Consider the following 25,321-nt stretch of genomic DNA (forward strand, 5'->3'; position numbering starts at 1 on the left):
TAATTACTGTTTTATGAGCCATAAGATCTGCATCTCTTTTCTCTAGGTTTTATTTTTCATACTATTTAATATAAAGCTGAAAGCAAAAGTCCCCTTCTTCCCTTCCAGCCTTAGCAGGGGAGACTGCTATTAAGTTTGACGTATATTTTTCTAGAATTTTCTTTATACATATTTAGTTATATGTAGAAATACATATTTTATATAAAAGGAATCATGCTATATATCCTATTCTACTCCTTCATTTTTTTCCACTCAGGAATATACCTTAAACTTTCCGTGTCAGTACTTACAAATCTTTTTATTTTTTTTAATAGAGTATTTTATTGTTTGGGTAGAACATAATTTGTTTATTTAGTCATCTTTTTTTTTTTTTCCTTTTGAGATAGTCTTGTTCTGTCACCCAGGATGGAGTGCAGTGATGTGATCACAGATCACTGCAGCATTGACATCCTGGGCTCAAGCGATCATCCCACCTCAGCCTCCTGAGTAGTTGGCGCACCACCACGCCCAGCTAGTTTTTGTATTTTTTGTAGAGACAGGGTCTCGCCATGTTGCCCAGGCTGGTCTCAGAACTTCTGAGCTCAGCAATCCACTTGCCTCGGCCTCCTGAAGTGCTGGGATTACAGGCATGAGCCTCTGCACCCGGTCTATTTAGTCTTCTATTAATGAACATTTATGTTGTTTTCATTTTGTTTTAAAAGCTCCACTGAACATACACTTTGAGCTCTTGTGTGATTATTTCCCTAGGATAAATTTTTGGAAATGGAAAATTTCTGGGTCGAGTATGCTCATTTAAAATTGTGATTCATTGCCAAATTAATAGGCCAGACTTTTAAATTAAAGAGGCAGATAAGTCTAGATGCAATATAAAACAAGGAAATTATGAGTGATAGCTGTCATTTATTAAGCACTTCTTGTATGTCAGGGAGTAAACGTTAGTGCTTTAGGTACACTATTTTATTTAATCGTTGGAACAATTCTGCTTTATGGAAGAGAATACCAAGGCTTTTGTTATTTAACTGTCCCAAATCATGCTGCAAATATAAGTGGCAGACCTGGGATTCATATACAGGTTCCTTGACTCCAGTGATAAAAGGTTAAAAAGGAAGATGCTGTCTGTGGAGTTTCTTTTTCTTAGTTTTGGCAGTTCAGAATCAGGCATGTTTTTTGAGATGCCTGGGCTGGAGTGCAGTGGTGTGATCACAGCTCACTGCAGCCTTGATCTCCCAGGCTCAGGTGATTCTCCCACCTCAGCCTCCCAAGTAGCTGGGACTATAGGTGTGCATCACCATGCCCAGCTAATTTTTTTTTTTTTTTTTTTTTTGAGACAGAGTCTCACTCTGTCACCCAGGCTGTAGTGCAGTGTCACAGTCTCGGCTCGCTGCAGCCCCCACCTCCTGGGTTCAAGCAGTTCTCGTGCCTCAGCCTCTCGAGTAGCTGGAATTATAGACGTGTACTATGCCTGGCTAATTTTTGTATTTTTATAGACACAGGGTTTCACCATGTCGGCCAGCCTGGTCTTGAACTCCCGACCTCAAGTGATCTTCCTGCCTCGGCCTCCCAAAGTGTTGGGATTACAGGTGTTACCCACCACGCCCAGCAAGAGTTTTTGTATTTTTTGTAGAGATGGGTTTTGCCGTATTCCCCAGGCTGGTTTCAAACTCCTGGGTTCCAGTGATCCACCTGTCTCTGCCTCCCAAAGTGCTGGGATTACAGGTATGAGCCACTGAGCCCGACTCAGGCATGATAATTAATAGTGAATACTCATAATGGCACTTAAAATAGTTCTTGGTAGATAGTAAGTGCTTTATTTTATTTCATTTAATGCTTATAACAACCTACGAAATAGGTACTATTATTAAATCAATTTTATAAATAAGAAAATGGAAGCATAGAAAAGTTAACTCAGGCCTGTAATTCCAGCACTTTGGGAGGCCAAGGAGGGTGGATCACGAGATCAGGAGTTCGAGACCAGCCTGACCAACGTGGTGAAACCTCATCTCTACTAAAAATACAAAAAATTAGCTGGACGTGGTGGCATGCGCCTGTAGTCCCAGCTACTTGGGAGGCTGAGGCAGGAGAATTGCTTGAACCCAGGAGGTGGAGGTTGCAGTGAGTCTAGATTGCGCCACTGCACTCCAGCCTGGGTGACAGAACTAGACTCTGTCTCAATTAAAAAAAAAAAAAAAAAAAAAACCGGGCGTGGTGGTGCACATCTGTAATCCCAGCTACTCGGGAGGCTGAGGCAGGAGAATTGCTTGAACCTGGGAGGCGGAGGTTGTGGTGAGCTGAGTTAGCGCCATTGAACTCTAACCTGGGCAACAAGAGTGAAAGTCCGTCTCAAAAAAAAAGAACAAAATTGATTATTAAAAAAAAAAAAAATTAAGTAGGCCAGGCACGGTGGCTTATACCTATAATCCCAGCACTTTGGGAGGCCAAGGTGGAGAGGATTGCGTGAGCCCAGGAGTTTGAGACCAGCCTAGGCGATATGGTGAAACCCCATCTCTACAAAAGAAATTTTTTAATTAACCAGATGCAGTGGCACACAGCTGTGGTCTTAGCTACTCAGGAGGCCGAGGTAGGAAAACTGCTTCAGCCTGGGAGGTCAAGCCTGCAGTGAACTGTGTTCTCACTATTGCACTTCAGCCTGGGCGACAGGACGAGACCCTGTCTCTAAGCAAAGAAAAGGAAAGTAATTTGTTCAAGGTTATATAGCTGATGAGTGGTAGCGTTAGGATTTGAACACAGGGAGCCTGGCTCTAAGGTCATACTTGTAACAGCTCTACCATGCTGCCTGGATGAATATTGATTTGGGGAAGGAACAATCCTGCCAGTTAATCCTTCCCACTATTTATGTTTTCTGTTGTTGTTTACTTGTTTTTAAAACACTCATTCCTTCCCGAGCACTTCAGTGGTTCTCAATTTGAATATGCATAGGAATATCTTAGTACTTGTTAAAAATGTAGATTTCAGGCCTCACTTCCACTAATTTGATAGGGCTGGTATGGGTCCTGGGAATCTGCATTTTAAAAAACATTTTTAAAATAATAACTTATCTGAGTCACATGGCACCAAAGTATGTTAGCAGCCAGAAGTATCTGTTCAGGTCTGCAGCAGCCCCAATTCTTGCCTCCTCAGGAGACAGAAGGAGAGACTGAGACAAGCTTTAGAGCAGGAGTGAAAGTTTATTAAAAAGCTTTAGAGCAGGAAGGAAAGGAAGAAAAGTACACTTGGAAGAGGGCCAAGCAGGTGACTTGAAAGACAGGTGTGCTGGGAATCTGCATTTTAACAAACATCTAGATCAGTATTTCTTAACTCTTTGACTGTGACCCACAGTAAGAAATAGATTTTACTTTTCAGCTCAATATATATACATACACCACACCCTTAGGACAACGATACCCTGTGTATTAGTCCGTTTTCACTCTACTGATAAAGATGTACCTGAGAATGGGAAGAAAAAGAAGTTTAATTGGACTTACAGTTTCCACATGGCTGGGGAGGCCTCAGAATCACGGCAGGAGGTGAAAGGCACTTCTTACATGGCGGCAGCAAGAGAAAATGAGGAAAATGCAAAGCAGAAACCCCTGATAAAACCATCAGATCTCGTGAGACTTATTCACTACCACGAGAGCGGTATGGGGGAACCACCCTGATGATTCAAATTATCTCCCACTGGGTCCCTCCCACAACGCATGAGAGTTATGGGAGTACAATTCAAGATGAGATTTGGGTGGAGACACAGAGCCAAACCATATCACCCTACTACATGCAGTGTACTCTATTCTATTCTGTACCTTTCCTTTCCCTTCTTTTTCTTTCTCTCTTGCTTTGTTAGTGCTTACCCAGCCCACTAAATTAATTTTACAATCAGTGGTTCCCAAACTACAATTTGAAAATCTCTATCTCAGATGATTCTAGTGCAAGTGATCCACAGAGTCTACTTTGAGAAACTTTGATCTGATCTACATGCTGAATTCAGCTTCTCAAGTATGGCATTTAAAGCCTTTCATAATCTGGAAGCCTTGCTTTCCATCCTGTCTTTCATTCTGTACCTCAGCTTCCTACCCCACCTTCCTCTACCACTGAGTGCATAACTTGTTTCTGCCATTCTGAACTATCTGCACCGTTAGAAGAGCCATGTTCTTTCTTACCTCTGTGCTTTTATACATGCAATTCCTTTGCATGAAATACCCTGATCTGCCTGGTGATTTTTTCTTACTCATCCTCCAAGTTTAAGGATCACATCCTCTTTAAAGCCTTCCCTGACCTCTACTCTGTTTTCCCAAAGTACCTGTATGTGTATATATGTGTATATATATATACACACACACACACACACACACACACACAATCTTGGCTCACCGCAACCTCTGTCTCCCAGGTTCAAGTGATTCTCCTGCATCAGCCTCCTGAGTAGCTGGGATTACAGGTGTGCACCACCACGCCTGGCTAATTTTTTTTGTATTTTTAGTAGAGACCGGGTTTCACCATGGCCAGACTGGTCTTGAACTCCTGACCTCAGGTGATCTGCCCACCTCAGCCTCCCACAGTGCTGGGATTACAGGCATGAGCCACCGTGCCTGGCCAGTACTTGTATATATTTCTTTCTTGTTTTTTTTGTTTTTTGAGACGGAGTCTTCGCCCAGGCTGGAGTGTAGTGGCGAGATCTAGGCTCACTGCAAACTCCACCTCCCGGGTTCATGCCATTCTCCTGCCTCAGCCTCCTGAGTTGCTGGGACTACAGGTGCCTGCCAGCACACCTGGCTAATTTTTTTTTGTATTTTTAGTAGAGACGGGGTTTCACCATGTTAGCCAGGATGGTCTCGATCTCCTGACCTTGTGATATACCCGCCTCGGCCTCCCAAAGTGCTGGGATTACAGGCCTGAGCCACCGCACTCGGCCATCCTGTATATATTTCTAATATGGTTTGCTATAACTTTGTTTACATGTTTTTCCTTCACTAAATCATGAAATTCTGGAGGGTGAGATCTGTCTTCCATGTATCTCTGGCACATGAAAGAAGCTTGATTAAAATGTGTTTAAAGGGCCGGGCACGCCGGGCGCGGTGGCTCACGCCTGTAATCCCAGCACTTTGGGAGGCCGAGGCGGGCGGATCACAAGGTCAGGAGATCGAGACCACGGTGAAACCCCGTCTCTACTTAAAAAAAAAAAAAATAAATAAATACAAAAAAAAAAGCCGGGCGCTGTGGCGGGCGGGCGGCTGTAGTCCCAGCTACTCTGGAGGCTGAGGCAGGAGAATGGCGGGAACCCGGGAGACGGAGCTTGCAGTGAGCCGAGATAGCGCCACTGCACTCCAGCCTGGTGGACAGAGAGAGACTCCGTCTCAAAAAAAAAAAAAAAAAAAGGGCCAGGCACGGTGGCTCATGCCTGTAATCCCAGCACTTGGGGAGGCCGAGGTGGTTGGATCACTTGAGTCTAGGAGTTCAAGACCAGCCTGGGCAATGTGGTGAAACCCCGTCTTACAAAAAATTGGGTGAGTATAGTGGTGCTTGCTGCAAGTCCCAGCCTGCTCCAGAGGCTGAGGTGGGAGGATCACTTGAGCCCAGCAGGCTGGGTTGCAGTGAACCCAGATCATGCCACTGCACTTCAGCCTAGATAACAGTGAGACCCCGTCTCAAAAAACAAAACAAACAAACAAAAAAAATGTTGAAAGAATAAATGGACGAACATGTCTTATTTGTACTTTTCTACCAAAAATATCACAGTTGTTTTCCTTATCTGAGATGCCCTGAAAGCCTTCTCATTTCTCTTAAGTCTGAGGTAGTATCTTCCTAATTATACTGTATACTCAGCAATTAATCATTTGAAAGTTTTGTGTTATCTGTTAGATCATTTGATTCTTCAGGAATTGTCTTCAAATATTAATTTCATGCTCATTGTGGACAGGGTCTGTGATGGAATCTTGTTTCCATTTCACTTTGGCACCTAAACAATGTATTTGTTTTACTGTTATATAAATCTCTATCTTCTCAGCTAAGTGCCTTGAGCTATTGAGTTTCTGCCTGCACACAGTAGATTCCCCAGTTAGTGTGTTTTAAGGCCGGACTGTATCTTTCTTGTCATTAGTTCTTTAAAACTAAGGAACAGTATCTAAGGGGACATAAAGCAGTTTAATACTGTCAAATTTGAGGCTTCAAGTAAAGGATTATTCAAATTGTTTAATATGTGCCAAAGTCTAACTTGGGTGAGGAATTTAAAGACTCCAATATCAGATTTTAACAGTGTGTACTTAGCTAGAACAAGAGTGGCAGTTAGACTTTGTAGAGGACTCTTAACTGCAAACGTTGAAAAAAATTATTGTTATTTTTGATACGGAGTCTCACTCTGTCGCCCAGGCTGGAGTGCAATGGTGCCATCTCAGCGCACTGCAAGCTCCGCTTCCCAGGTTCATGCCCTTCTCCTGCCTCAGCCTCCCAAGTAGCTGGGACTCCAGGCACCCACCACCATGCCCGGCTAATTTTTTGTATTTTTTAGTAGAGACGGGATTTCACCATGTTAGCCAGTATGGTCTCCATCTCCTGACCTTGTGGTCCACCCACCTCAGCCTCCCAAAGTGCTGGGATTACAGGTGTGAGCCACCGCACCTGGCCAAAAAATTTTTAATTATATATCATTTTCTAATTACGTGTTTTGGTAATGAAATGTTAGGATTTCTCGTATGCGGCAATTAAACTCCATAGAATATCTAAACTCTATATTAAATTTTAAATTTTGTGCAATAAAATTGATTTTGACAATAAAGAATTTGCAATTAAGTTTTATTAGGTATTTTACTATTTTCCCACGAAGAGAATCTTGAGTCTTTATGAGAGTAAAAGGCTGCTATACAGTTGAGTTTGGGAAAACTACATTACTTAGTAGTCTGAAAGGGAATACAGTTTAATAAGACAAGTAGTCTAACATAGATTCTTATTTCTGAAGTCTGGTCTAATACAAGAAAAAGCCTTTCCTTACAACTGAGAACTTAAAGCTTGAAAAAACTGGCTCATATGTACTTCGTTGTCCTTTCTTCATTGCAGTCAGAGTTTTTGAAGCCTTTTTTTCATTACCCTAGGCAGAATTGTGTACTTTCTTGCTTTCAGTATTCCTTGAGCATACTTCCATTATAACATTTTTCATGTTGCATTATATAATTTCAGTTTATGTATCTATTTCTCATCCGGATACTCATCTCACTGAGGTCAGGCATTGTCTTTTCATATTTGTATCTAACATTTTACTGAGGTAGCACATAATAGATACTCAATAAGTATGTTGAAAGATTGAGTAAATTAATGATATACTTCTAGTATACTTCTGGCATCTTTACCGTTTGCCTGGCACATGAACACTTAAATGTCAGCTTTTATTATTATATATATGGGATAGTTTATATACTTTTTAAGTAACAAAAATGTAAATTAATTATAACAATTCTATATTTTTCCTTAAGTGAGACCTAGTTCATTTTTTTTTTTTCTATTATTTGTAGAGACAGGGTCTCCGTATGTTGCCTGGGCTGAAGTGAACCTCCTGCCTCAGTTTCCTAAAGTGCTGAGATTACAGGCATGAGCCACCTTGCCTGGCTGAGACATAGTTCTGAAAATTGTTATTCCAGGCCGGGTGCAGTGACTCATGCCTGTAATCCCAGCATTTTGGGAGGCCGAGATGGGCGGATCACGAGGTCAAGAGATACAGACCATCCTGGCCAACGTGGTGAAACCCTATCTCTACTAAAAATACAAAAATTAGCTGTGCATGGTGGTGCACGCCTGTAGTCCTAGCTACTTGGGAGGCTGAGGCAGGAGGAGAATCATTTGAACTGGGAGGCAGAGGTTGCAGTGAGCCAAGATGGTGCCACTGCACTCCAGCCTGACAACAGAGCAAGACTCCGTCTCAAAAAAAAAAAAAAAAAAATTGTTATTCCATATGCTGTGTATTTTTGCCTTGTTATTTATTTTAGTAGTGTTTGACGGTATTAGAATTTTAGAAATGTTACACTTCTAGAGCTAGTAGATATCATAATTGATTTTAAAAATTTAATTCCTGCTTATGAAAGAAATGTAGCATGATAATATCTTCTTGGTTAAAAATGAAATTCTAATTACACACCTGATTTTAGGGTTAAAGGAGTGATATTTCTTTCTAAAGGTAGATTAAACATTTAACATAAAAAGGAAGGGGCTGGGCGCGGTGGCTCACGCCTGCCATCCCAACACTTTGGGAGGCTGAGGTGGTTGGATCACGAGGTCAGGAGATCAAGACCATCCTGGCTAACATAGTGAAACCCTGTCTCTACTAAAAATACAAAAAATTAGCCAGGCGTGGTGATGGGCGCCTGGAGTCACAGCTACTTGGGAGGCTGAGGCAGGAGAATGGCGTGAACCCAGGAGGCAGAGCTTGCAGTGAACCAAGCGCATCACTGCACTCCAGCCTGGGCAACAGAGCGAGACTCCGTCTCAAAAAAAAAAAACACACACACACACACACACATAAAAAGGAAGGAGAATAGTTATTACCTTACATTCTTTTGACTAACTACAAAGTGAAATTTTAAACTAGTTTAAGAGGAATTTGAGAGCATTTTATTGGTCTCATGCTTCCTTCCGTTAGTTTTTGCAAACGTTAAAACTGAGTATCAGGCCAGGCATGGCCGCTCACACCTGTAATCCCAGCACTATGGGGCCCCAAGGTGGGCAGATCACTTGAGGTCAGGAGTTCCAGACCAGCCTGGCCAACATGGTGAAACCCTGTCTCTACTAAAAATACAAAAATTAGCCAGGCATGATGGTGCACGCCTGTAATCCCAGCTACTTGGGAGGCTGAGGCATGAGAATCTCTTGAACCCTGGAGTGGAGCTGGAGGCTGCAGTGAGCCAAGATCACAACACTGCACTCTAACCTGGGCTACAGAGTGAGACTCCATCTCAAACAAAACAAAACAAACAAAACTGAGTATCAGTTTTCACTTTACAGAATAAAACACTGCATTTTATATTATAGAATATGTATCTATTAAAAAACTTACAGTAAGCATTATCCTAAATAAGAGAAATATCAGAAGCATTCACTTTGAAGTTAAGAATGAGAAACCAAGGCACACTTTTACCACTTCTATTCAACATTGTAGTGAAGATCATAGCCAGGGCAGTGAGCATTGTAGCCAGTGTACAGTGAGACTCCCCCAAAAAGTAGAGGCATAGGATTGAAAAATGAGGAAATAAAACTGTAATTATTTGAAATTATTATAGTGATAACCCAAAAGATATATAAATGGATTTTTCAAATAAGTTTAAAAGAGTGAGCTTTGCACATTGACAGTAGAGCCAAGTGAGGTTTATCTCAGGAGTGGTTATTGTTAATTGAAAACTTTTTCCTAATACCCTAATGTCATGACTTTCAGTATAGTCAGCATTGGCAATTTTTGACAGTCTTTTTGGAGACTGAATAAAAAATAAAGTTTAAAAGGGTTAGTGGATGTAAGATTAGTATACAAAAGTCAGTCATGTTTCCATACCTCAGCAGCAAATAGCTTAAAGCAAATATTGTCAGGAAATACAAAGTATGTAGAAACAAATAAATGATAATCAAGATTTCTTTAGGGGAAATTATAAAATTTTATTATGAGATCTTAGAGAATACTTAAATAAATGGAGAGATATTCCATGCTCTCTAATAGTAATATTGTAAAAATGTCATTTTCCTGGGCTGGGCATGGTGGCTCACACCTGTAATCCCAGCACTTTGGGAGGCCAAGGTGGGCGGATCATGAGGTCAACAGATTGAGACTATCCTGGCCAACATGATGAAACCCTGTCTCTACTTAAAATACAAAATTAGTTGGGCATGGTGGCATGGGCCTGTAGTCCCAGCTACTCAGGAGGCTGAGGCAGGAGAATCACTTGAACCCGGGAGGTGGAGGTTGCAGTGAGCCAAGATCATGCCACTGCACTCCAGCCTGGGTGAAGAGCAAGACTCTTGTCTCAAAAAGAAAAAAAAGTCATTTTCCCCCACTTGATAAATAGATTCAATGCAATTCCATATTAAATATGGTAATTCTTGGCCGGGCACGGTGGCTCAAGCCTGTAATCCCAGCACTTTGGGAGGCCGAGACGGGCGGATCACGAGATCAGGAGATCGAGACCATCCTGACTAACACGGTGAAACCCCATCTCTACTAAAAAAAATAAATAAATACAAAAAACTAGCCGGGCGAGGTGGCGGGAGCTTGTAGTCCCAGCTACTTGGGAGGCTGAGGCAGGAGAATGGCGTAAACCCGGGAGGCGGAGCTTGCAGTGAGCTGAGATCCGGCCACTGCACTCCAGCCTGGGCGACAGAGTGAGACTCCGTCTCAAAAAAAAAAAAAAAAAAATGGTAATTCTAAACAGGAACAGAATACTTTATAGAAAAAGAACAGTGAGGAGAAATTGACCTCATCAGAGAGAAGTATTAATACTAATTAAGGCAGTGACATATTGGGATAAGAATAGACAGATTGACTAATTGGAGTAGAATTGAGAGCCCCGAAGAGACTCCAATCACCTGTGACCCTGAACTAGAATAACTGGGTAAATCATTGTCTTAACTTGTTTTTATTAATCTTTCTTAAATGTATGTATAGCTCAGATTTATTTCAATATTTAATATTACAAGTGTTTTGGTCTTTGCTTATAAATTTAGTGATGTTTTTGTGACCAGAAGTCTGCCGTAGAAACTTAACTCTTGTCTATATTGATTAGCCTATGGCAAAATTGGTTTTATTACAGTGTTGTTTCACTTGAAGTTGTGATTTCCAAGAACCTAGAGACATCATCCTAGAAGACATTAAGTGAAGACTTACTGTTTGTATAAGCAGATTTGAAATTAAAAATATAAAAGATCTTCTGAAGTTGCAAGAGTGCGCAGAAGTATTATAAAATAGAAATAAATCATTTCAAAAAGAGATATTTCATTTTCTTCCAAAATCTTTCTTTTAAGCTATAAAAGACAGAACTGTTCAATACACATTTTTGTCAGTTTAAATCTAGATATTCACCCAATTTTTATAAGATAAAAATGTATAATTATTGAAAAAAGAAAAAGAATTGAGAGCCCAGAAACAGAGCTAAGGAAATATGTGACTTTAATGTATGACAGAGGTGGCATGTCATATCAAGAGGAAAGGAGGAAATGTTTGAGAAAGGAAGCTTGAAAGAAATAGTTATTTAATTAAGTTGGATTCCCTACCTCACATCAAATACAAATATCAGCTGAAGATGGATTAAAGGCTTTAAAGTGAATCAACACTTTAAAAATTTATGGTAGACTATGTTGGTAAACATTTTAATCCTTGGGGTATAAAAAGACAAGACACAACGTATTTTCTATAAAACTTTTGATAAATTTGATTATATTCTTCATCTCAATTTACTATATTTTTCAGTTCTAGAATTTGATTCCTTTTTTTCAGTTTCAAGTTCTTCAGTAAACTCTCAATCTTAATTCCTTGAATATATTAAGTATAGTTACTTTAAATTATGTTTCTGAAAACTTCATTATTTGTATACTTTGTGGTGTTTTTATTGCCTGTTGCTTTCTTTTTTGGGAAGAAAAAAACATTTTATTTTGCCTCCTCATGTGTCTGATTATCTAAGATAAAATACCAGTCATTTTCTGTGAAAAAGTATAAAGATTTTAGGCCTACAATATTATCTCCCTGCAGAAAATTTTCTTCTGGCTAGTGGCCAAGTACACTAGCAATCCCAGATCACCTAAAATCAGTGAATGATTTAGGTTATTTGAAGATGGGCTTTCATCCCTGAAATCTGATATGTTTCCAGTTCACCCTTACTCCTAGGGTATAGCTCTTCCAGACCTCAAATCCCCCAAAGCCTTGGGTATTTATCAGATCCCACATCCTTGGCAGACTCTTAACTCCTTTATTTTTCCCCATAGTTTATTGAGAGTTCATCTCAATCTTCTTAACCATCTCTTAGAAAATTGTCAGGCTATATTTAGATAAAAGTGGCCTCTCATTCTGAACTGTGGGTTTTCTTCTCTCCTATCTTGGTCCTATGATTTTTTATGACCTTGTTAACTCTCTGATGTCATTAGAGAAATTTTGTTTCATATTTTGTTCACTTTCTTATGGGTGAATTGGTCCCAGTTTACTTATTATCATCTGCCATTACCAAAAGTAGAACTTCTTTTTTATTAACTTTTACTTTATGCTTTCTTCAGTAATTTGTAAAAAATATCTAAATGTTTGGTTATTTGATAGGCCTTTGAGTACTTCTTCAGTCATTTATGTTAATTGAGGAAATGTATAATAAATATCAAATGTTTGTAAACCACTATGTTCGATGTCTAGTGGAGATACATCAGACACCCCTTCTGACTTCATTTGAAACTTTGTATAATAAAAGAGGCATACATAAATGATTATCATGTAAGATTTAAAAACTTTTAAGTGCATAGAAAGGTATAGGTCATCCAGACGCGGTGTCTCACGCCTGTAATCCCAGCACTTTGGGAGGCCGAGGCGGGCAGATCACGAGGTCAGGAGATCGAGACCATCCTGGCTAACACCGTGAAACTCTGTCTACTAAAAATACAAAAAAAAAAAAAAAAAAAAAATAGCCGGGCATGATGGTGGGCACCTGTAGTCCTAGCTACTCGGGAGGCTGAGGCAGGAGAATGGTGTGAACCCAGGAGGTGGAGCTTACAGTGAGCCAAGATCGTGCCACTGCACTCCAGCCTGGGTGACAGAGCGAGACTCCATCTCAAAAAAAAGAAGAAAGGTATAGGTCAAGTCTTGCCCTGATTTAGAGAGGAGAAATATTCCTTCCACTGCAGAGGATGAAGTTAGGCTTTATAGAAAAGAAGTTTTGAACTGGGTTTTTAGCCTTACACTGAATTTTGCATTGGGTAAAAATGGGTATCTGTCATTCTTGCCTGTCAGTAGTTTTTAACCATGTTGTGCAGAGATGAAAGTAATTCTGATGCAGTAGTAATTGTATTTCCACACATTGAGAAGATTCAAAGCAAAATCTCATAAATAGTGATTTTTTTTGAGAGGTAGGTAAAATTTCTTCCCTGTAGTAGAGCTATTATGTGACTAAATGTTTTTAAACTTTGGCTTATTGACCAGTTTATTTATTTTTCTTTTATGTAACATTTAAAAATATTTAAAATAAACTTTTATTGAGATGCAATAAAATCTACCAGAATATATCCTGCCACATAACCACCACCACAATCAAGATATGGAACATTTCCGTTACCCCCTAAAATTTCCTTGGTCCCCTTCTCGCTCATTTCCCTATCCTGCCTCTGCCTCAGTCAATTACTAATCTGCCTTCTGTCACTGGAGATTAATCTTTTCTAAAACTGCATATAAATGGAAGCATACGGGCCGGGCGCGGTGGCTCAAGCCTGTAATCCCAGCACTTTGGGAGGCCGAGACGGGCGGATCATGAGGTCAGGAGATCGAGACCATCCTTGCTAACACGGTGAAACCCCGTCTCTACTAAAAAAATACAAAAAACTAGCCAGGCGCGGTGGCGGGCGCCTGTAGTCCCAGCTACCCGGAGGCTGAGGCAGGAGAATGGCGTAAACCCGGGAGGCGGAGCTTGCAGTGAGCTGAGATCCGGCCACTGCACTCCAGCCTGGGCGACAGAGCCAGACTCTGTCTCAAAAAAAAAAAAAAAAAGGAAACATACAGTATAGTTTTGTATCTGGTTTCTTTTGCTAAGCATGGTTTTGAGATACATTCATTTGGGGGTATATACCCCATCGTTCTTTTTTTCTTTTTCTTTTTTTGGCGCACTACAAACTCCGCCTCCCGGGTTCACCATTCTCCTGCCTCACCCTCCTGAGTAGCTGGGATTATAGGCGCCTGCCACCATGCCCGGCTAATTTTTTGTATTTTTAGTAGGGGCGGGGTTTCACCGTGTTAGCCAGGGTGTTCTCGATCTCCTGACCTCATGATCCGCCCACCTCGGCCTCTCAAAGTACTGGGAATACAGGCGTGAGCCACCACGCCTGGCCAGTTTGTTCTCTTTTATTGCTGAGTTTATTCCATTGTGGGACTATACCACAGTTGGTTTATCCATTGACAGAGTTCACATAGGTTTGTTTTTAAACTTATCAGGAACATCTAGCTACAAATTTGTCTTTTTTGAATATTGATTACTCATCTTTGCAACTGATAGACACTAATATCTTGAATGCTACATTTATAATGCTATAAAAATGGGTTTTGAAGCGGTAGCTCTCATATTGCCTACACAATAGTGCCAGTAGAGTATGCTGCTGTAACCCAAGCGTTGGTATCATAACATTTTGACCTTTCAGTTGTACAGAGTACAGATTTTTTTTATACACTCTTTCAAAGGTTAGGCTAAGAATGCTAATATGGGGATACTTCTAAATGTTGTGATAGCTACGTAGACTGTCAGTGTCATTAGATAAAAACAGTACAAAATACATTATCATTTTTATTAGTTATTGCCTGTAAAATAAGGAATTTGGGCTTAACTGTGTTTCTAAATTTAGTGTTTCAAAATTTAATACTTTGCAAAGTAAAATTGTTGTGTAAATAATGTGCATGTCATGCTTTTTAAAAATATGACTTATTGCTTTAGCTTATGGCATTTGAAAAGGCAATATTTTCTTTTGGAACTGGATTTCTGGTTCAAATATTAATTTAGCAAACTATTATACTATATTCTGTCATGAGCTTTTCTAGTTTTATAGAACTGTAAAATTTTTAAGCAAAACAAATTTACACATAAAATTTCTTATGGAAACTAGCTATCTTCTTTTGTTTCTTGGTATTTCATCCTTAAAATGTTGATCCACATTTTAGTAGATATTCTTGTTTATGTCATTTTTATGTATAACATATGTACAATTTTCTAATAGAGTTCAATTTTTAAAAGCATAGGCTCTAAATTTAATGACTTGAGTTCACATTTCCACCTTGCCACTGTGAAACTTTGGGCAAGTAATTCCTCTCTTTAAAATCAGTTCCAGGCCAGGCTTAGTGGCTCACGCCTGTAAACCCAATACTTTGGGAGGCCAAGGTGGGTGGATCACTTGAGCCTAGGAGTTCGTGACCACCCTGTGCAACATAGTGAAACCCCATCTCTACAAAAAAATAGAAAAATTAGCTGGGCGTGGTGGCATGTGCCTGTAGTCCCAGCTACTCAGGAGGCTGAGATGGGAAGATCACCTGAGCCTGGGAGGCAGAGGTTGGGGTGAGGCAAAATTGCATCATTGCACTCCAGCCTGGGCAACAGAGTGAGACCCCCATCTCAAAAAAGCTAATTAAACTCAGTTCCTCATTTGTAAAATGAGGATGAAAGTAATTCTTTTACAGATTTAGGAGATAATTTACAGAGTCCTTAATACAGCACCTGGACCAAATACATGTTTGTTGAATGAATGGGTAAATGCCATTCTTTGTTGTGTACAACCTGCAACTCTTTTTTTTTTTTTTTTTTTTTTTTTTTTGAGGCGGAGTCTCGCTCTGTTGCCCGGACTGGAGTGCAGTGGCCGGATCTCAGCTCACTGCAAGCTCCGCCTCCCGGGTTTACGCCATTCTCCTGCCTCAGCCTCCCGAGTAGCTGGGACTACAGGCGCCCGTCATCTCGCCCGGCTAGTTTTTTTTGTGTTTTTAGTAGAGACGGGGTTTCACCGTGTTAGCCAGGATGGTCTCGATCTCCTGACCTCGTGATCCGCCCGTCTCGGCCTCCCAAAGTGCTGGGATTACAGGCTTGAGCCACCGCGCCCGGCCAACTCTTTTTTAAAACTTTGATTTGTTATTAATGTCAACTTGGGATTATCCCCAGGTGAGGGGATAGTTACTTCCTGAACATGGCTATAATTTATCAAATACTGTTTGATAGTGACTACTTGATAAGAATGATACAAGGCATTCTTTGTATACTATCCTATTTGTATTCGTACAGACTTGGATGCTATTCAAGGTTATTGGCTGTAATGGGCAGGGAGGAGGACCTAGCAGGACTTTAGGTCTATGTGACTATTACATTCTTAAATTTTTTTTTTTTTTTTTTTTTTACTATTCAGTCCCTGAAAAACAGCTGAATGATATTGAAGATTGTGACCTCAATGTGGTGAGACTATGTTTTCAAGTTTTCCTCCCTGATGAACATGGTAATTTGACGACTGCTCTTCCTCCTGTTGTCTCGAACCCAATTTATGATAACCGTAAGTACTTCATTTTCTTACATTTGTAGTCTTGTTTTTTTGTAATGGTTTAAGTCTTAAAAGTATTTTGGTAATTAGAAAAACAATATATTCATGATAGGAAAACTTCCAGGCATTACAGAAATATATAACAGAAAGGAAATCTTCTCTAATCTCATCCTCCAGGGATAATCACTATCCTTAGGTGCATATTTTACCAGTTTTTTCTTCCTATATATACATAACTGCATTGTTGTCATCATCATTTTTGACACAGTACAATTTTGGCAACTTAAAATCATAAGTGATGATTGTTTTAAAAACTTTCTTCTTACCATATATCTTGAACATTTTCCTTTCAATCACCTTATTCTTTTCAGTAGCAGCATATTTTATTATGTAGTTATATCATAATTTTATTAATTACCCTCTTACAAGACATTTGGTTTCTTTCTTTTCTCATTTTTTCTTTTTGGCCTAGCAAACTGTACTGCAGTATATATTCTTGTATATGTTTTTATTTTATTGGTTTTTTTTTTTTTTTTGGAGATAGGGTCTCACTCTGTCACCCAAGCTGGAGTGCAGTGGTGTAATCATGGCTCACTGCATGGCAAATGCTGGATCAAAGGATATGGATATATCTCATTTTAAAAGATTATGAAACTTTCCCCCAAAATACTGTGTGTGTGTGTGTGTGCATAGACTTATATATACGTCCACCAATGGTGTATGGCCATACCTGTTTTATGTGTAGAAGGATAGAGAGATGTAGGGCTATAAAGGTAGATCAGAGTATCCTTATCATGTAGAGCTTTAAATGCCAGGAATAATTATATAATCTTATGGCCACATAATAGGAAGCATGAAAGTTGTATTGCCATAGGGAAATGTATTGCCATAGGGAAAATTGTATTGCCATAGAGATGTGGTCATGATTTATGAAGATTAATCTGGTGACAGTGCATAGGATTGACTGGCAGAATCAGAATTTAGAAGCAGGGAGATGTAATTAGAGAATATGTCATTACCTAGAAATGAAGCCACAAAGTCTGAAGTAAAGCAGTTAGAAAGGAAGTGGACAGATATAGAGATGATTAATGTATTTAGTGTTCTTTACCTATACACTAAAACTTTTATTCTGTATATGGTTTTCCTCAAATTCTTCCCTGCAAAAAGGAATAAAATATTACTAAGGTAACAACTCATTTTTTTGAAAATCCTTTTTATTTAGGTGCTCCAAATACTGCAGAATTAAGGATTTGTCGTGTAAACAAGAATTGTGGAAGTGTCAGAGGAGGAGATGAAATATTTCTACTTTGCGACAAAGTTCAGAAAGGTATTTATTTATTTCATTGAATTTAGAAAAAATTTTAGATTAATAGATGCAGTAACTTTGTTTTCCCATTATTATTTTTTTGGTTTCTTATTCACTAGATGACATAGAAGTTCGTTTTGTGTTGAACGATTGGGAAGCAAAAGGCATCTTTTCACAAGCTGATGTACACCGTCAAGTAGCCATTGTTTTCAAAACTCCGCCATATTGCAAAGCTATCACAGAACCCGTAACAGTAAAAATGCAGTTGCGGAGACCTTCTGACCAGGAAGTTAGTGAATCTATGGATTTTAGATACCTGCCAGATGAAAAAGGTATGACATCTTGCTGGTAATAATTTATATATTTCTTAAAGTGGTCCTGCTAATAACATCTTCTTGTAAGATTCATTTGAGTACAGTTATGTATATTCACAATTTATGTTTCTTTTCCTGGAAGCTTTCTGTTGGGTTTTTTCTTTATGCTCTTTGCATTTCTTTGTTTTTTTTGTTTTGTTTTGTTTTTTTGTTTTTTGTTTTTCTTTGAAGACAGAGTCTCACTGTCACCCAGGCTAGAGTGCAGTGGCACAATCTTAGCTCACTGCAACCTCCACCTCCCAGGTTCAAGCGATTCTCCTGCCTCAGCCTCTGGAGTAGCTGGGACTACAGGCATGTGCCACCACACCCAACTAATTTTGTATTATTTTTAGTAGAGATGGGGTTTCACCATGTTGGCCAAGCTGATCTCAAGCTCCTGAACTCAGGTGATCCACCTGCCTCAGCCTCCCAAAGTGCTGGGATTGCAGGACTGAGCCACTGTGCCTGGCCAGTTTTTCTGTTTTTTATGGAGACAGGGTTTTGCCATGTTGCTCAGGTTGGCCTCAAACTCCTGGGCTCAAGTGATCCACCTGCCTCAGCCTCCCAAAGTGCTGGGATTACTTTAAACAATTTTTTACTAAGAGAAAAATATCCTTTTCTACTGATACTACTGATTTGGGACGTATTCTATAATACTTATTTAATCCAAATTACATATGTATTTATTGAAAACATTTTCTATATGTGAATAAAATATTTGTTTATTAAAGGAGAGGAAACAATCCTATAATTTTTTGTCTGCTTTCCTGGTTTCTTTCTAATCAGATACTTACGGCAATAAAGCAAAGAAGCAAAAGACAACTCTGCTTTTCCAGAAACTGTGCCAGGATCACGGTAAGAATATTTTGGATCGATTCATATTTAAATAGGTTTTGTTTTATTTACTTTATTCAGTTTTTCAAATTTTATTATTTTTGTTTTGTTTTGTTTTTGTTTGTTTTTTGAGACAGCGTCTCTCTCTGTCACCCAGGCTGGAGTGCGGTGGGGCAGTCTCAACTCACTGCATGCAACCTGTCCCCCCGCAGGTTCAACAGTTCTCCTGCCTCAGCCTTCCGGGTAACTGAGATTACAGGTGTGTGCCACCACACCCGGCTAATTTTTGTATTTTTAGTAGAAACGGGGTTTTGCTGTGTTGACCAGGATGGTCTTGAACTCCTGACCTGAGGTGATCCACCCACCTCGGCCTCCCAAAGTGCAGGTGGGAGCCACCACGCCCGGCCAATTTTTCAGATTTTAACTGATAATGTTATTTTTCAAATGCCATTTAATAATGGAAAAACTTTATCCTAACAGTTAATTTTCCTGAGAGACCAAGACCTGGTCTCCTCGGTTCAACTGGAGAAGGAAGATACTTCAAAAAAGGTATTTTATTTCCTATAGCATATTTCTTGTGATCAGAAAGAACAGTGCTTTGCACAATATATTGTAATTCTATTTTTAGGAATGAATAACTGCCTCTTTGAAAATTTTCTCTCCAAATTTTTCATGCTTTCAGTATAGAATAAATTAAGCATGGCTTCTGAAGGTTGTGTTAGAAACCAATCGTGTTTTTGGACTTTATTGTTCAAGAAATTACATGTTGTTCATATGGTAGTGATTTTATTAGTTACATTGCGTTATGGAAAAAAATGTTACTGATTTGGTTAGTTACCTATTTTTATAAATAAAATTTTACTGGAACATGGCCATGAATATTTGATTAAATATTATCTCTAAACTGCTTTTTTTTTTAACACTATGGTAACAGGGTTGAATAGTTCAAGCAGAGGCTGTATATAGCTCACAAAGCCTAAAATATTTACAATCTGACTTTTTACAGAAAAAAAAAATTGCCAATTCCTAGTTTAGATAATTCAACCAAGGGCTAATTAGAAGTCTTTTTCCCCCATTTACATTCTTAAATCAGTGCTTTTTCCTGGTTTAGTTCATAAAGCATTTGTATAATATGTAAATAAATACAGAATTAATTTTTTCTGTGATTTTTTTCTGACTGTGAATTTTATAGTCTCTTAGAGTTCTGTCGTAATATATCTTAAAAGTTATGTGTATTTTCTGGCCGGGCGCGGTGGCTCAAGCCTGTAATCCCAGCACTTTGGGAGGCCGAGACGGGCGGATCACGAGGTCAGGAGATCGAGACCATCCTGGCTAACATGGTGAAACCCCGTCTCTACTAAAAAATACAAAAAACTAGCCGGGCAAGGTGGCGGGCGCCTGTAGTCCCAGCTACTCGGGAGGCTGAGGCAGGAGAATGGCATAAACCCGGGAGGCGGGGCTTGCAGTGAGCTGAGATCCGGCCACTGCACTCCAGCCTGGGCGACAGAGCGAGACTCCATCTCAAAAAAAAAAAAAAGTTATGTATATTTTCTTATCCCTAATGAGTGTTTTCTCCATCCTTCCATTTTCTCCTAAAAGTGGACAGTAAGAGATGATTTTGGCTATTTGGAGTCCCATTAATTGTAATTCTAATATTTATCTTTTAGTTTTCAAAAATACCTTTATAGAGCCTCAGAAACTAGATTTTCATATTTAACTGGAGTGAAATTACATATGCCAAAGTAACTTGCAAAAATCTTTTTACCTGTATTTGTAAAATGGTATGTATGTTACAGAATTTCATTTTGGATTCGTGTAATAATTTTAGTGCTTTTTACATTTTTTTATTTGAAATGTTACATTGGTTTCCTTGACATTTTTCTTTATATATATTTGTGTGCTTATGCAATTTTAATTTAGAAATACTTTTTATAATTTTGTTCCTTTTAATTTTGTAAAACAAATTTTTCCTCCCACAGAACCAAACTTGTTTTCTCATGATGCAGTTGTGAGAGAAATGCCTACAGGGGTTTCAAGTCAAGCAGAATCCTACTATCCCTCACCTGGGTCCATCTCAAGTGGATTGTCACATCATGCCTCAATGACACCTCTTCCTTCTTCTTCAAGCTGGTCATCAGTGGCCCACACCACCCCACGCTCAGGCAATACAAACCCACTGAGTAGTTTTTCAACAGGGACACTTCCTTCTAATTCGCAAGGTATCCCACCATTCCTGAGAATACCTATTGGGAATGATTTAAGTGCTTCTAATGCTTGCATTTATAACAATGCCGATGACATAGTCGGAATGGAAGCGTCATCCATGCCACCAGCAGACTTATATGGTATTTCTGATCACAACATGCTGTCTAATTGTTCTGTGAATATGATGACAACCAGCAATGATAGCATGGGAGAGACGGATAATCCAAGACTTCTGAGCATGAATCTTGAAAACCCCTCATGTAATTCAGTGTTAGACCCAAGAGACTTGAGACAGCTCCATCAGATGTCCTCTTCCAGTATGTCGGCAGGTGCCAATTCCAATACTACTGTTTTTGTTTCACAATCAGATGCATTTGAGGGATCTGACTTCAATTGTGCAGATAACAGCATGATAAATGAGTCGGGCCCATCAAACAGTACTAATCCAAATAGTCATAGTTTTGTTCAAGATAGTCAGTATTCAGGTATTGGCAGTATGCAAAATGAGCAATTGAGTGACTCCTTTCCATATGAATTTTTTCCAGTATAACTTGCAAGATTTAAATCCTTTTAAATCTTGATACCACCTATATAGATGCAGCATTTTGTATTGTCTAACTGGGAATATAATACTGTATTTATACTGTATATATAATACTGACTGAGAATAATAATACTGTATTTGAGAAGATAAAACACTTTTCAGGGAAGAAGCATACAACTTGGGACATAGCGAATACAAAATTGGAAGCTGTCATAAAAGGACAACGCAGAGGCCAGGTGCAGGACCTCACGCCTGTAATCCCAGCACTTTGGGAGGCCGAGGCGGGTGGATCACTTGAGACCAGGAATTCGAGACCAGCCTGGCCAACATGGTGAAACCCCGTCTCTACTAAAACTACAAAAGTTAGCTGAGCATGGTGGTACGCACCTGTACTGTCGGCTACTTGGCAGGCTGAGGCACAATAATTGCTTGAACCCAGGAAGCGGAGGTTGCAGTAAGCTGAGATCACACCACTGCACTCCAGCCTGGGTGACAGAGTGAGACTCTGTCTCAAAAAAAAACCGCTTTTTTATATTTCTTTTTATAATGTTTTAATGTATTCTTAAATTTCAAGCAAATTTAAGATAAAACTTGTAATGGCTATGCCATTGAAAAACTTAATTTCTTATTTTTGAGGCCCATGGGCCAAGGTAACCCCTAAGGGGTTTTCTTAGGCTTCTTGGAGCTTCTTAGATTTGTATGTATCAAAATATCTTTAAAATATTAAGTTGGGCAGAAGGCAGTTGAAGTGAGCTTTCAAGGTATGGGAGGTTTTCCACATTTTATACTATTTCAATCTATGCCTTAAAAGTTGCTTATGATTTTAGCTTTACACTCATATTTTTTAAGGGGAAGAAGTTTCCTTGGACCATTCTCCTTTCTTAGATGTTCTCACTCCCCGTGATCTCATAAAACTGCCTATTTGACATCTCTATCTAGAAATCTAATGAAAGCTCACACTCAGCGGATCTGAAACTGAATTCTTGGTCTTCCCTCCCAAGCTTGCTTCTCCTTCAGTCTTCCCCAACTCAGTAAATGGCAATGCCATACTTCTAGTTGCTCAGGCCAAAAGCCTGAAGTCATCCTTGATTCTTCTTTTAGATCCCATATCCAATCCATTAGCAAATCTAGTAGACCCTACCTTCACAATATATCTAAAACTGACCACCTCTTTTGACCTCTACTATTAACGCCCTATTCCAAGCCACCATCATCTCTTCCCTGGATTGAAGCTATCATCTACAAAAATTCTCCTTATATCCTTGCATCCCAACAGTCTCTTCCCCATAAAGTAGCCAGAATGATGATTTTTAAAACAAGTCAACTCCTACCATTCATCTGCTCAAAACCATCCAGTGGCTTCTCATCTCACTCAGAGCAGTCAAAGTCCTTAAAAGTTGCAGGCCTAGACTCCCTGTCCTACTTCAGGTACTACCATATCCCACCTCCTCATGCAGCTCCGGGCACCTTGGCCTCAGTGCTCCTCAGAGCATCAAGTATGCACATGCCTTGGACTCTTTGGATTCCCTCTGCCTGGAATGTTCTTCTCCCAGAAAAATGCATAGTTTACTCTTTTACATCCTTCAGGTGTCACTCCACTGTTACCTGAGCAGGTCTTCCTTGAATATATACATCAGCATTCGCTGTCCCCCCTGCTTTATGTATGTCCATAGCACTCACCATGATCTGACTTTACTAAGCATTTATTCATTTACTGTTTGTTTTCCCATACTGAAATATTAACTTTCTAAGGACAGAAATTTTTGTGCTTTATTGTTGAATCTCCAATTTGTAGAAAAATGGCTACCTTATATTAAACACTCAGTAAATATTTATTGAACATTAAAAGTATTACTAATAGAACTTTAGTTTTTGAAAGAAATAATAACTTTAGTTACAAGACATATATGATTTTTGCAGTTTTACTTAGTGTGACATTGGGTTTATGAGAATCATGTACATTCAAGTCCAGGAATAATAATGGTCATCCAAATTGTTTGAAAGGAAAATAATCCCAGTGGCAAAATGATGGTAGAATTTGGGTAATCTTTTTTTTCCTTTTATGAAAGGAGATTTTATTGAAGGTAAAACATCTGTTCATTGAGAATCTCTAAATCCACGTTTTGACATTGTCAAGCTCACCGTAACTTCCAGATTGAGTAACACTTATAACACATTTCCTTTTCAAAGTGCAAGATTTTTAAAAGAGACTTGTCACATATTCATTTGGCTGGTCTCAAATGGTGAGCTGAATGCTGGGTAATCTCTGCTGGCTCCTTCATCAGATTTAAAATTCTCAGTGTTTCCTAGTTGTTTCTGCATGCTTTATCTGAGTTGTTGTAGCTGTAACATGACACTTTATTTGCCCTTTCTGTTTCCTAACTTTTGATAATTCTGGCATTTAGAAACCTTTTACTTGTGCTTCAAAATATAGTTATATTTTAGGAGTTTTCATTTGATATGTAATTATTTATTTTGCCCTTTTATTTCTCAGACATTTTAAGGGTTAATTAGATCATTATATTTTATTACAGATTAAAGTTGGGCAGTAGTCTTAATTGTGATGGAATTATCATTATGCTAAGTAATTAACTTATTCGAGACCTAGTTTGTTATTACAACTAGAACCTGCCCTAAATGTTGAATATCTTCCTAGCAAGAAGAAGTCTGTCATTTTACTTACACGATGTCTAACCAAACCATAACTTTACATGATTAGTTGTTTCGGTCAAATTGAGGAATGTATGAATGCCATAAAAACAAAAATTCTCAGTTAAATGATACTGGGAAATAGGGAAGAGAGCAAGATAAGGCTTGGGGTCAGGATGGTTCAGGAAGGAAAAACAAAAAGAATTAAAGAACCTAGCTGAGTACCATTATATTCCTTAGAAATTATTATTTCAAAAGGAAATATTTCTGTATTATAAATTTTTCATGAGCAGTTGTGAAATCTCATAAGAATCATAGACTTCAGTAAAAAAGGTAGAAAATTTTTTTTATTTTTTATTTAAAAATATAAATTAAAATAAATTTTTAAAATCATAAGCACATAAATAGAACTTACCAGGGAGAAAGAAAAACCTGAAGGCACAATTTCTTTTCTGTTCAAAATATGAACCCAGGATGGCTCTAGATGGTGATGGATAGGTGGTGAGGTTTTTTTTTGGTTTTTTTTTTAATACAGAATCTCATAGTTTTGGATTAATTAGCACCAATCAGTTTAAACACTGACTGTTAGAATAGCTATATGGATTTTTTTTTTAAACTAAATAAGCTTTGGCTACTTAGTATAAGTAGGTATAAGCAGAATTAAGGTTCTGCTACATCTGTGTTTAGAATATTCCCAATGGATTTTTCATTTTTCAGGTGCTATTTTTTGATCATAGACTTTAATTTAAAATGAATTTGGCAACATTTCTCCTCTATCTCTACATGTATTTATCCTTTCCCCTGCCCTTTTAACACCCACTTTTAGTTTCTAAGGCACTTTTCTGAACTCTACTTGTGCACTAGATCCCTCCTCCTTTCTCTCCCAGGCTGTGTTTATCCTTATATCACCACTTAGTGTGCTTCCTTTCTTTGTATAAACATGGTAAATGTCTTCATTAGCCTAAAAGGAAAGACCAAATAAAACCTTTCCTACCATGTGGATGCCTTTGCATCCTGACTTCTGAAATGCCTCCAGCCTCCGTTTTCTCCCTTCCCAGTTATTCCTTAGCCCAGTGATCTCTATCTTTAGCTCCTACAATTTTCTTAGGATATTCTGGGAAAGATGAGCAGAGACTGCCCATCTTGTCAAGTCTAGTGTCTTTTTATCTGTCCTCACACTGCTTGACCTATTTATAACCTTCTATACTTCCCTGTTTGGATACT

General features: G+C 38.9%; 1 protein-coding gene and 1 non-coding gene across 3 annotated transcripts in view; both read left to right on the forward strand.

Annotated features, from left to right (window-relative positions):
• Positions 1–21,802, forward strand: part of REL (REL proto-oncogene, NF-kB subunit) — a 43,007-nt gene extending 21,205 nt beyond the window's left edge. The window contains exons 5-10 of one of the 2 annotated variants that reach the window (XM_033239132.1): positions 16,078–16,218; positions 17,429–17,533; positions 17,632–17,844; positions 18,652–18,720; positions 19,180–19,248; positions 20,679–21,802. In XM_033239132.1, coding sequence (XP_033095023.1) covers positions 16,078–16,218; positions 17,429–17,533; positions 17,632–17,844; positions 18,652–18,720; positions 19,180–19,248; positions 20,679–21,454 — 1,373 coding nt within the window. In that variant the 3' untranslated portion in view covers positions 21,455–21,802. The remainder of the gene's footprint in view (positions 1–16,077; positions 16,219–17,428; positions 17,534–17,631; positions 17,845–18,651; positions 18,721–19,179; positions 19,249–20,678) is intronic. The other variant, XM_033239133.1, reaches the window with a different exon arrangement.
• On the forward strand, positions 9,307–9,446 carry LOC117063203. Its single transcript, XR_004428802.1, has one exon. It is a non-coding gene; the product is annotated as a U4 spliceosomal RNA (small nuclear RNA).
• Positions 21,803–25,321: the final 3,519 nt, after the last annotated feature.

The sequence above is a fragment of the Trachypithecus francoisi genome, unplaced genomic scaffold (assembly GCF_009764315.1).
Source record: "Trachypithecus francoisi isolate TF-2019V2 unplaced genomic scaffold, Tfra_2.0 Lachesis_group17, whole genome shotgun sequence".
Lineage (NCBI taxonomy): Eukaryota > Metazoa > Chordata > Mammalia > Primates > Cercopithecidae > Trachypithecus > Trachypithecus francoisi.